The sequence below is a fragment of the Lates calcarifer genome, linkage group LG20 (assembly GCF_001640805.2).
Source record: "Lates calcarifer isolate ASB-BC8 linkage group LG20, TLL_Latcal_v3, whole genome shotgun sequence".
Classification (NCBI taxonomy): Eukaryota; Metazoa; Chordata; class Actinopteri; family Centropomidae; genus Lates; species Lates calcarifer.
The window spans coordinates 4920167-4934269 of NC_066852.1; the positions used below are offsets into that span (position 1 = coordinate 4920167).

At 37.1% G+C, this 14103-nt stretch overlaps 1 protein-coding gene across 1 annotated transcript in view; it reads right to left on the minus strand.

Annotated features, from left to right (window-relative positions):
* Nucleotides 1–1328: 1328 nt before the first annotated feature.
* The window catches only part of opcml (opioid binding protein/cell adhesion molecule-like), a 251801-nt gene continuing 239026 nt past the window's right edge, over nucleotides 1329–14103 (minus strand). The window contains 5 exon segments of the mRNA XM_018692216.2: nucleotides 1329–4393; nucleotides 4776–4851; nucleotides 4853–4928; nucleotides 5768–5888; nucleotides 6558–6695. Of these exon segments, the coding sequence (XP_018547732.1) occupies nucleotides 4293–4393; nucleotides 4776–4851; nucleotides 4853–4928; nucleotides 5768–5888; nucleotides 6558–6695 (512 nt within the window). The 3' untranslated portion in view covers nucleotides 1329–4292.

Genomic DNA, 14103 nt, shown 5'->3' on the forward strand with positions numbered 1-14103 from the left:
ACAGCACTGACACTGAATATTCTTGTTTATTAAGTATAGTCCATCCCTGCTACTGGTGTGCAGAGGTAGTACTGACAGGAATAGGGGACAGAATGGCAGAAATGCTTGTCCGTAATGCAGATCTGATGCAGATATTTAATTGCCTTTTACAAATAAATACGCAAAATATAAAATCTTTATTATATTGGGCTGGTTTGGCTAATGCAGAGTGATGCAAGTTTGAACAGAGTTCACATCTGTAAGCATATTATCTTTCTCTTCCTATCATACCTGTCAATTATCCAAGCTTTCAAACCACCTGCTGTCCTTAAAGCTGCAAAAAGGGAATTTTGTCTGCACACTTGTAACTATTAAATCTGATTACAATACTGACATACTGTATTATCACCTTATAACATTTTAAGACTATATATATATATATATATATATATATATATATTATATAAACTATGACCTATCATAGGTTCATGCACTTGCATTATCCCAGTCATGTAGCAGACATTTTAGGGTACGGCATTAGGGTAATTTGCTTCTCATCTGCAACATAGATCAGTTCCAGTTATGACTGATAATTTTTTGTCTTTTGTGGTGTACCACATGGTTCTTTTTAGGCCTTATTTTATTTGAACTAAATATGCTTCCCCTGGAGTCTGTTTTTAGAAAATATAACACCCTTTATCAACACAATGCCAATGACACACAACTGTTGTTTTCCTCAAACCCTGACAAAGAACACACTCTTCAGTCTCTGAAAGATTTGAAATATTGGATGATCAAAATTTTCTTCAGACTCATGAGGGTAAGACAGAGGTCTTCATCATCAGTCCCACAAATTCAGAGTCACTTTTTTTCTTGGGCTTATGTCTTCTGTTTTGATTCTGCTTTTAAATTTGACAAACCTAAATCCTGTGTCTTTAGTTCTATTACCAAGAAGTGAAACCATACCTTCCTCCCCAGTGGCCTCAGATATCTCAAGAGACAAATAACTATGTTCATCAGCTAGTCTTTTTATCTTTGTCTGCTGTTTGGTGCTGAATGGGAAGTCAAAGTGGTTGTCAAGCCCTTCCTTCATGCTAAAACAGTAAAGCTGCAGGTAGCAGAATCAAAGCAGTGAGTTGAATGATGCTAAAATGTCCCATACAGTGAAAGGAACAGCAGACTTAGTGATAAGTCTCTGCAGGTTTATCACTACAAATCATTTTTCACGTGGGATGTAATCATTTTAACCACTGTTAATATAAAAGTGTTGAATATTGCAGCTTTGAAAAACAAATGAAATGATAGTAATGTGTTGAGTCATAGTCAGAACAAATAATTGGCAACTTGAATTCACATTTAAGCAGTTTATGGACAATTTTGCAATTTCTTAATCAAATGATACAATGACTATATACCGCATATGTGACTACTGTATGCTGAACCTCCAGTATAGTCAGAGAACATATAAAACAGGTCAACAATGCACCCATTGATGGAAGAATACATTGCAAAACTCAATTGTTTGGGGAAAAAAGGACAAATACTGCAAACTTTAAAATGCCCAGAGAATTATGCTTTGAGGAGGTGTATACATAATGTGGAATGCATAAATGCAAAATCCTTAAACCATAAAAAAAACAAATTACAACTTATTATATGCAAAAATACACCTTAAGTAAATTCCAGTATCAGTTCTGTTTTAATGGGGATTTAAAACGAATTGATTCAAGCTTATTGACATCAATATTTATCATGTTCATCTATCTGGGATGAAAAGCATTACAGTAACCCTTCACTTTAGTTTTGCAGGCATTTTAACCTCACCTTTTTTTCTTTTTTTTTTCTTTTTTCTTTTTTTTTTTTTTTTTGCAAACCCCCAAAAAGTGAAATCACATCCTGTGACATAGTCCGCAGCTGACTGGTTCACCATCATCACAAGCACATAACTTAACATGTGAGTACAACAATAGCATTCCCACATACATCAATCTCATCCCTGTTGTTTTGTCTTCAATACACTTCTTACTCATAGGAATGCACAGGAGTGAGTTGGACAATAGCAGAACATCACACTATCAATCACTTGTGCTGTAAGTATATTCTCATCACTGGAAATTTCTGTGCAAGGCAGACTGAAAAATGTCCCTTGAAAATGTCTCCACCAACCACAGAACAGTCACTCCTGCAGTCTTGAGAAGAGTGTCTGCCATTTATCTCAGGGCAAACCAGGTTAAAAGCACACATTCATAACACCTGAAAAAAGCTTCATAGCAGCTACACGGAACATTCATCCAAGTTGACTTTATTGTCCTGTCATTCATGAAATATTCTTACTGTGGCCTGGATGTGGACTGGAGTAGTGCACCACTTTTTTAGTTAAAATTGACAAAAACACATCTGCCTCCACAGACACATTTAAAATTAAAGGGTTCTAAATCAAGTCAGTTTATCCAGCTACTCCAACACTTCACATTAAAATCAAAACATTTTAATACCTTGGTGATAAATATGATAAAACATCTTTTTTTCCTGCTTGAGTATATTTGGGTATTAAACTTGATCATAACAATAATGTAAATTAAAGAACATTACTATTCTAAAATCAACTTACAGACTAAAATCAACTTAAGTTTTAAGTATCTGTCACAATGAACATTTACTTTTTTCCTCATCAAAGTTATGTTACTGTAGTGTGGTAGAAGCGCAGTGCATACTTTCATATACATTACCACACAACAATTAACCAAGTAACCATAACACCAATAAGTTAAATTAAAGGTAATAAAATACTAATAATAAGAAAAGATAATAATAAAAATCATACAGTTATTAGAAGGAGAAAACAATCGACTGCCTGGACAGAAATAAAGATATATAGTGTACATTATTTTGCAAGTTCTCATTTATTGGTAGTGGATACTTGAATGTGTATGTATGGTTTTAAGAGATATGTTAAATAACATAACCATTCACTATAAAGTACTGGACTGTTTATTTCTCACCTGCAGATCAATATGAAAAAAATAAATAAATAAAAATAAATAACCCCAAAATGATTTGTGATAAGCTGCAACCTGTTTGGCTTTGCAAATCAAAACAAACAAACAAAAAAATATTGCATAAAAGTCCACTGTTCAACTAAGAATACTTGAGGACCACTGTGGCTGCCTGAGAAACTTATTGTTAAGATTATATATTAAATATGAATGCATTTTTGTAGGTTTTTTAGATAACTTGATAACTTATAAATTATACTAGTTGCAACTTTCAAATAAGCCAAAAATATCATCAGGTTTATAAGGAATATGTACTTTTACAAATTACGTGTAGATTCCTAAATTAACAGCACCACTTAGTGAGAAATCAGTTCAGTGCCAAGTTGCTAATTAGACCATTCACTAACATGACCCTTCACTAATGCCGTCAGCACTACCTGTAGGTTAACAGTTCTGTTAAACAAGTTTAAACTTCATATAATTTGTCACTAGAGAGAATGAAGTGACACACTGGCCCACACTTCTACCCTAAATGATACTTGACATAAATGTTTAGTCTGAAAATCTCATTTCCAATTTTCTCTAGTGAGCATGAATATGCCATGAAGCTGCTATGACACTGTGATTAGGTGTTTCAGAAATGCCATTTGATAAATGTATGTATTTTGAAAAACAACAGTGCAGGAACTGTCTGTACACATTTGTACATTTTCTACACACACTAGAACAGAAATAAAAATTCTGATGCACTATGATGTAGGACATTGCCTGAGAAATCATGGTGTTCTATTTATTATTCTGAACTGTTTATCATGAATGATCTGTTATTCTGTTTTGCATACAACTGTAAAAATACAGTAAAATTCAACAATCACATTGCATTTTTTTCCCTTTTTTGTGGTTTACTTAAAAAAAGCTTAATGGTATTGTACAGATATTGAACAGGACGTGACACAATAATAATAATCTGAATGTACACTTCAATATTGGGCAATAAACAGTCAACTATCAACAGTTACATGTATATTTTTTTCTTTTTCCCTTTCCACATACAAAAAGGTTTGGGGAGACACAAACTCAGTAGTTCTACCATCATCAAATTAGTGCAGGATTCAAATTTTCCCCCTCCTTGGATTGATGCCCCTCACTCTTGGCGAGCCAACAGAGAACAGACTCCATTGCAAAGCCAGAAAGAAAAAAGAAAGTTAACTAAAGGTGAACCACTGGCACTCTTGGATTTCCATTCTTCTAATAGGACTAATAGTCTGTTCGTGCTGTTCAATGTTGAGAGAAGATTGAAGGTTGTCACATTTCACATCAGAACTTCAGCAGGTAGATTAAGGTTACAGTCAGCAGGAGACATACGGAGCAACGGGGCAACACTGCAGCGCCATTCACATCATGCATCGCACCAGGACCTGGAGGAGAATAACACAACACATACCACATCATCAAGGTTAGCATGTCTTATAGTTTTGTCTTACAGAATTTAAACATTCACACATGACTTATTCCTTCGGCCACACAGAAGCTATACATTGGTGTGACAATTGGAAACTAATGAATGTGAGAAATGAAAAGGTAACTGCGTTACATACAGAGGATGACTTCTCCTTGTTTTGTTTGTTTTTTAATGTGCACAGCTGCTAACATACAAATAACTAGCTACTAAAATTCATCCATTTGAAAATTAGTCATTCAAACATATTAACACATAGGCTACATTAACATAACACATCAGTACACTGATGAGTAGAATGAATGAATAAATAAATAAATAATCACCATTTATGCTCTTACCATAAAGGATTATGCTGGCATTAGTGATTCCCATGGTGTTCATGGCCACGCAAGTGTAATTTCCATAGTCTTCTTCCTGAGACGTTGAAAAAGACGAGCATTGACTGTTTACCTTGATTTTCTATCTTGACCCCATTTAGTCCATTGAAAAGCCTGTAAAAAAGATGGGAGCAGCTTTCAGGGGTTGTGCTGGTGAGCAGAAAAGAGAAGAAACTGTGCTTTTCTTGGCTCCTCTGTGAGGCCATGTGTCTGTTTGCTTTGGCATATTGTCAAATCTCTTGCACATGTACTTAAGATTTATATCTGCACAAAGTTAGAAATATATTAACACTTGTAGGCTGTGAGCAGCATGCATTTTCCTGTACTAGAGCCAAAACTCTGAATAGAACTCACTGCCTTACTAAAGTAACTGTATATTTGTGAACTTCATCCCTCAGTGCACGACAACCTTCTCCTTTGTTTCACTCATTGCTTTTCCTATTCCTCTGCTACTGCCTTATTTCATATCATTTATTTTATCAGCATCCTCTATCTTTTTGTTCTTCTGGTGTGATTTTGTCTTTTGGGGACTGACGAGCAATGTTGCTGTCACCGTCAGGGACCATTTAACAGTGCAACATAGCCTGTGTTTATATCGGCTTATCAGCTCTAGGACTGCTCATAAACATCAGGGGGTGGGTTTCATTGTACTAAAATATTTTCCAAATCTCTGAGCTAAACCCCACAAAGACAAACCATTTGCACTGTTTTGGTGACCATGTCTGGTTTGCAAACAATTTGACATTAGGATTTTTGTTTTGTTTAAATCATAAGCACAATCTAATTTGAAACAAGAATATGTGTAAAAATCCATAACCTATAAACAAAGATGATCCAGTCTGGCTTATGTCAATTAAAGTCCACACCCCACGTCAGAATAGTTGTCTTTGTGTGACTGCAGTACTAACAATCCCAAGCCTGTTGAAGTCACAGAGCGCAGGGAAGACACTTGCCTGCGGTCTTCTTTGTACCACTCAAAATCTGCCCTTGGGACGGCAGAGGCTTCACATTGCAGAACTCCTTTTTGTCCAACTGGGGTACCTGTACTCCTTGCCTTAGAAATGAAGGGAGGATCTGAAAAGCAAAGTGAAATAAGTATTTAACAAAAAAATAGAATCATATAGAAATGTAGCCACATTACTTAGTGTTTAGGGATCCTTTATACCCCTATTTCTTTAAATGTGAACTGACATGATGATGAATAAGCAGTGGCCCAAATACAGACTTTGAGGGAGACAGACTAAATTATTTGGGACTGCATCCAGTTGAATGTTCACTCAAGCATGATGAACTATTCATTTTTTGAAAGCACAAAACCTCATGAGTCTGTCTGTGTAAACCATTTTATAATCCCAGTACAACCGAGACAACGATTGCTTATTTTTATTGTAGATACAACAAAACAGTAAAGTAAAAAGTAAAAGTAAAAATCAATTACTTTGAGCCTCTGAAATTGTGTCAGTATCAGGTAGAGTGACTGATTTTTCAAAATAAATCTAAAGAGAAACTGTTCCCTTTCACAAGAGGCTAGAATCAGGACTGTAATGAAAATGGTTCAAGAACAGTAACCATGTCATTTTCAAGGCTTGCTTACAAAAAGGGCTTTAAACAGTCACTGGGTTTATTTGAGGATATTGTATATCCAAAAAAACAGCTTTTGGCTTTTTTTGTGTAACCAATATGACCTGATTGTTGTGTTCCCCTATATAGTTTGACCATAAATGTGATAGTGTTGGTCCTTACAGTTGACGGTGACTTGAACTGTCCGGACATCAGGGCTTAAAATGTCATTAGAGGCAATGCATTCATATGATCCTGACTGCTCTTTGGTGATGGCTGTCAGCTCCAGATGTTCTCCTTCCATCACAAATTTATGGGTGCCTGCGGAGAGGGAAAGAAATAGAAGAAAAGCACATTAGTAAATAAGTCTGAGGACTGGTAAATAAATGACCTATACTGACCTTGATATAATTTAAAGTTCCTATATGAGTGGTACACATCACGGTTGCTGATATTGTATTGACTTACAGCAGCCTCAATGTGACAGAAGAGATCAAGATGCATTGTCACGTACAGAGCAGCCATCTCTGTGATATCTAGCTAACTGTCATTGGTGAGCCTCTGATGTTACATCTTTCTCCACCATAAAGTTATACTCCATCCAACCATCCATTATCTATACTGCTTATCTTTAAGGGTTGCAGGGTGTGGGGGGCTGGATCCTATCTCACCTGACATTGGGCAAGAGGTGGAGTACACCCGGTACAGATCGCCAGTCCATCGCAGGGCCTAAAGTTACTCTCTCTCCAACACAATTGATAAACTGATGACATTCAGACAATAACAGATGCACATGTTCTTGGCTCCACAATTGCAGTGCCCTGCTGGTTTGGCATTGCCAAAAAAGCCCTTAGTCTTTTTATTCCAAATAACTTCCAACTGCCACTTTTACTGGTGGTTAAGATAGAGCACACAGCCTTTTCACTCAACAAAAAGTTGTTTCTACATGCAGTTGTTGGTGTGGTTTACCTCTGTAAAATCACTGGTTCCCATATTTCCCATAATGTAATCAGTCTTTTGTAAGGCCCACCCTGCCTGTAAACACATCACAGATATATCCAAACCAGTGGATGTAACTTATTTAGATAACATATGGGATGTTTGATACCTTGCCTTTTTGTGTAAACTGAGGACAATCTTGTGATTTTCATCAGCAAATATCTGAATTTATAAAAGAAAAACAAGAAAAAAGAACCACAGTCGGAGTCTATGATTTTGGGTTTTTCTGTCTCTAGAAGGCAGACAGCTAAGGGCATGGACTTATTACACAAAGAAAATAAACTAATTGCATCGAAACAAGCCCACTTGAGTAACACCACAAATTACTCCTGACACGAGCAATGTTAAAAGCATGTTCTGGTGACAGAGAGACCTTAAGCTATTGCTGCGTGGGTGGGAAAATGGATAGGAGCACTAATCCCAATCAGGAGAAATGTCAATCCAGCAATATCTCTGCATTAGCATAATATCATTATGTTTTCCAAATCCTCAGCTGCAGACACTGTTGCAGCTGGCTGGGGATTCACCGTAAAGGTTGTGGGCTAGGGATAATCAGCTTGTTACATATAACCAAGGGAACTGCTAGCACAGGTAATTGAGCATTTTCATCATGGATAACTATATTAGTGTGGGTGACAAAATGCTGTTGAGTTACTTGCTGGTACCGTGTCACTGCTTTAATGATAGCACAGGGTGGAAGGAAGTTTACTTTGAAATTATGATCTGAATACCTCATTTTCTCTATAGTATATTGAATAATTAATCTACAGTGCATATACTTTTTGCATTGTTGTTTCCTTTAGTATACTATACTGTCATGGTTCCCATCCCATACCCAGCTCCAGTCCAGTTTTTGTCTCTGTCCCGTCTTCCCCTCCCTCTGTGTTTTGTGTGTGTGTGTGCTCTCCTACAGGGGTGTGGCGTGGCACCGGCACAGCTGCAATCAATCATTCATCATCTACTACTTATCTTCCCTGGTCCTACCTCCACTCGACGCCTTGCCTTGCTATCCTAGCTTTGCTCAATCTGTCTTTTTGTAAGAAGCGTATCTTTTGAAACTTGTTCTGTGTTGTCACAGTTCTCTGCCGGTGCCCTCGCCCGTCCCTGAGGATCCCTCACCAGTTCCTGCTAACTTCTTGGCTTCTCCCCCTGGACCCTTCCCCCCCATACCTGACTCCTGGCCCTGGACTTTTCCCTCAGTCCCTGTTTGCTCACCCGTTTTGCCTTGCTGTGATTATTAAACCACTTTGTTCACTACTCCCTGGCAGTCCTGTTTCCTGACTCAACGTTGGGTTCAACATTGATAATCCCTAACACTATACAACAGAGAGGAAAATTCTACTAGTTACTTAAATCTTAGTTAAAAGTATAATAACAATTAAGCATTGTTTAAATTCTTCTCATTTATTTCTGGGTATCTGACATGTTTCTTATTTTATGCTGAACTGATGCAAAACAAACAGTTTGCCTTATTCAAACTTTCTCGAATTGGTGATACAGTATTTTGGAAGTCATCCAGCCAAAAACCAACTCATGCAAAAGGTAATATGCTATTTCAGTGCAGTATTCTTAAAATTCCAGCTTGGGTGTGAAAGCAGCTGCTAAAAAAGAAGAACAAAGAGTTTGAAATGTTTACCTCAGTTTTTGGAAATGTCTGTTTTTGTCGCAAAAACAACAACAATTAAATCAAGTATTTCTGATTCTGATTCTGAAACAATTGTCTCTTATTTCCTATTCAAACTTTCAAAACTGACTCACAGTGTGCTGACAGCCCAAAACTCTACTTTTTATCACAACAAATGAAGGCAGCTACTGGTGTGTGGGTTTTTATCAACTTTCTGCTGATTCCCACTTAATCCACTGCTGAGACTGGATGTGTGTGAGCACATGTGCTTGTACTTCTATCTTTGTGAGGGCCAGTTTGAGTTGTAGACTTTCTGGAGTGAGGATATTTTGGGAAAATGAGGACATCTTCGTCCGGCCATCACAGATTTAAAGACTTGATTTTAGTTTTCAAATTAAGGGTTGGGCTTAGACATTTAGCTGTGATGGTTGAGATTAGGGTAAAGAGCTAGGGAATGCATTATGTGAATGAGTGTCCTCACAGAAATAGAAGTAGACATAGCTGTGCACATGTGTGTGTGTGCTTGCATTCCTTGCATGTGTGTGTGTGCTTGCATTGTTAACAGTAAACTGTCAAACTACAGTTTGAGAACAGAGAAGTGAATACCATACAATAAGAGCCAAGCTTATTTATTCCCATTGAGAAACTTGATCCTTCCACAGCCAGTGCAGAATATACAACAGAGCTGACAAAATGGGAAGTTTACATAACACATCTAATAATGACCAGAAATGTTTCCAATCTAAGTATTATAAAATAAATCTCAACCTACCTTACCCAGATAAATTAACATAAAGAAGTCATAATCCTCACATATTACTCTGGATGAACGGATATAAAACATCAGCACAACACCAGTGTCAGTATAGCATGACTGGATGACTAATAAGAGAGCCATTACAGTACCGGGTGGCAGCTGGCACTAATGAGCGTCTAAAAGCACTCAGTGGAGCACCTCAGCAATATTAGCCATTAGCTTAAGGAGCTCTGCTGCCTAGACACCACTCTGCACAGCTTTTGTAGAAAGATTACTGCAGTTCAATTACTAGCATTACAATAGAAAAGACCAGATATTATAGGAAACAGCTTGATCCATGACAGAGATCAAGCAACAGGTCCTCTTTAGAACAGGTTGTAAAAAGTCTATTAAAATTTAAAAAGGCCTATTTGGTAAACACTATGTTGACCTCACACTGATAAGAGACTGACAGGCACCAATTTTAATTTCACAGTAAAGGCTTTTAATTTTAGTTATTGATATGCTCTGCTAAAATGTACCCTTCAGTAATCAAGAGAAAGAATGTGATCTCTGTCTTGCTTCTAAGTTAGTACAGTGGTGCGATGACTATTAAAATATAAATTGATCCAGCTGGAATTGTACCTGTACCACTTTGTAATCCATCCCATCTCTGTTCTTTGTTCTCATCTCTGTTTCACCAAATTTAAGACACATAAGCTGAGATTTTCAAGATGCAGTCACACTTCAACTATTGGCAGTGTGAAATTTGTGTAGGCAGTGCTAACAAATCACTTTTATAAAATGAGTCCCAGGATTGCTTTAGCATACTCTGACAAGACCAAAAAAAATCCATATAGTACACATGCTTAGGCGTCACACTACAAAGTGATTACTAGTGCTTCACAGAAAGTCCAAAAAGTCTTTGATTTAAATCTGTAAAATTGTCCTTTCTGTGTGAAACTGGTATGTTCTCAACATGTCTATGTAGGATTCCTTGCACAATCCAAAGTTGGTGATAGACTGTCTAAGGACACACTGGTGCACATACTGTAGGATACGTATATGTGGATAATGGATAGATGGATTCCACTTATGACATACTTTTTTGGCAAGATTTACCAAGAAAATGGCTCAGCACAAATAAACAGTGAGATTTGTCTGAAAACATCAATCAAAGAAAATAAGTGATTACACTGTGATCTTCTGAACATTTATTCTGACTACATTCCAATAGCACCTGAGGTTTTTCTCAGGTGCTACTGAAACAAGAACAAATGTTTTGATCCAGTTGTATTATTAACCGATTTAATCCCACTGGGATTAAATGCTATAGGAGTTAAACAAACTTCATGGACCATGGTGTAAAGAACACGAGCTACCACAGCAGCTCAGGGTACAGCAGGTTGGTAAGAGCAAGTGGAGATATGGCTGATGTTTCATGATAATACTGATGTAAATGTACCCAAATGCACAGAGGGTACCTAAATGTCTAATTCAATGAAAGAAGGAGATCAAATACTTTCCCAGTTTTTCCAAGTCAAAATGTAATTGAAGTTTAATGAACACAAACCACAAACCTGCGTGGCTGTTGTTACTTTTGCTGGATAATATGTTCATTTATATAATTGCTCTATTTTATACCTTGAATGTGTTTATATATTGACATATATATATTTTTAGTGTGGCTCTGGGGATGATAGTGTTCAGAGGTAGGGTTCAGATTGATTATCTCAACAATTATGGATTGCCATGAACTTAGGTACATGTATTGTCTGATGATGAACTCTATGGACTCTGGTAATCTTCTGACTATTCCTCAACAGCCACAGTGAGGTTGACGTCTTTCATTTTGAGTTAAATGATAGGAATTTTTGAAAGGATTGCTATGGTGTATCCTACAGATAAAGGTGCTGAGAGAGGATAAATTTGTTGATCCTTGATGTTTCATCCGGCCAAAAGTTGGACTCCCATCAGCCCCGACTGTACTTTGTGTTTAGTGCTTATTAGGAAATGTTAGAATGCTAACACCGCCAAACTAAAATGCTAAATTCAGTAAATATAATTTGTTAGCAATTAGTATTTTATCATTGCAACTGTGAACATGTTACCATACTGATGTTAGCTACAGCCTGACAGAGCTGCCAGTATGGCTCACACTGCAACTTTCTGTATACTCCTGCCACAACTTTCCTTTTTTTTCAGATTTTGAAAGCTCTCCCCACAAAACAGTTTATAATACAAGCTGATTATTATATAACAAAATACACAATCAGGCTCTGTTAATGTGTCTCTGTTATTTGTGCGATCCTTGCCAACACATGACCTGCACTTGTTTCATAAATACAACACATACATTTGGGGCAGAATGCATCACATCTGGAAAAAAAAAAGAAAAAGAAAAAAAAAAGACAAGCCAAATAATAATAATAATAATAATAAACCCAGAAGCAAAGGCTTTATTAAATGTGGCCCAGGGTATTCTGCTTACAGCAATGCAGCTCTGCTCTGGTACAAGCAGGAAAAGAAAAAAAAAAAAAGAAAAAAGAAGACTACAATAATAGAATCAGGCACAGAGATACTGGCTCTGAGCTGGGACTGGCATTATACATGATATGATCTGTCTAATCAAACCCCAAATAAGCGTGTTTACATGCAGTGCATTCAGAAAATATTCAGACCCCTTCATTTTTTTCCATGTACAACACAATGACAAAGCCACAGAATTTTAAAAATGTTTGCAAATTTAGGAAAAACTGAAGCCAGAGAAATACAGCATTTAGTCAGGAATGTATAATAGCACAACTTTAAATATCATTTGGACTGGACTCTTCACACAATGAACAGTAAGAACTGAAGTCCATTCATCACATCATGTTTAGTGTCAGCATCACTAGCAGCTGCATCCTCAAACACAGGAACAGGCAGATACAGTTCAGACCGTATGTATTTGGACAGTTATACAGTTTTTGTTCTCCAGGCTCTGTGCCTCAGCAGATTAAATTTGAAATAAAATAATGGTACTATATCAAAACAGATTAGCTTACATAAAAACAGAAAGAACTATGTGTGTAGAGACATCTGGCATTAGCCTGTCGTCAGCCTGGTACCTATGATCAGGTCTATCACAGGATTCATAGAAAAGAAAAACATGAACATGTGCCCAGAACTGCCATGAGGTAAAAGTTTGGTCACTGAGATGTATGACCTAAACATCGATCTGCTATCCACCCCAACATTCAGTGATAAGAAGCAAATGTAGAACTTTGCCTCCCAAACCAGGGTGAAAGGTCAAATGACCTGTTCAGAGGAATAAACTCTAATGGATTGGAATGGAATTCATTTGAACCTTAGAAATAAACATTCTCCAAATCTTTGTTCTATACAACAAACTTTGTCTCTGTGTTAAACATTCAACTGTTATTTTATCAAGAAAGTAACCTGGAAAAGAACAATGCAGATTGACCTCTCTCAGATCCACAGACCTAACCAGGGTCTGACCAACATTTCCCACACTTTTCCTTAGGTTTGTTATTTGTTTGTTGTTTGTAATTTATTCTTTTGCTGGATCAGTAAATCAGCTTTATTGTGTTATGATCTGTGAGTAACGTGCATTGATTCATGTTTGTATTAATGCATTGTCTTTCTTTAAGTATTAGCACCACCAAAGTATATCTCGTCTTGTACAGCTGCTAAACGCCTCTAGTTGAAATCAGCTCTAAGTTATACAGCCACTCACACTTTAATTCTCTGTGTTCCTTTGTTCTCTTTCCACCACGTGCTCTGCAACTAACGTGTTCTTTTGTCTATACACGGAAGTGACTTTCTTGATTCCTCAAGCCAAGCAACGTCAAGTAAAGCCCAAGAACTTCTTTTTGATAATCCTGCATTTTTATCCTGAATATTTTAGAATCTGGCTGACACCAGCCTCCTCTAAAGTTATCCAGTAAACATTAAGTACACTAGAATTTATTTTTCATCAACCCATGAGAGAGATCACATGATGGCCTGCAGAGAAACCTGCAAGAAACCAAGTTTACCAGGAAGTCTATGGGTAAACTCAACTAAGGCTGAACCGCTGAGACACGGGCAGAATCCATCACCGGAGACAGGGCCTCCGGGAGAACCCACCAGGATACTGCGTTTCCATGGTTACCACTGCAATCTCAGGCACCTGGATTCTTCAGGTACCACACCTCACAGTAGGCCGGTCTTAACATTCTGCTTATGACAAGCACTGATGATAAAATAAGTAACTTTAATTTATAGATTATAAAATAGATTATAGTTACAGACTAAAACTATTTGCTTCCACCAGATCACTCCGCACATTTTACCTGCTGTTAGTTCATCATGCTAGTTTGATCATC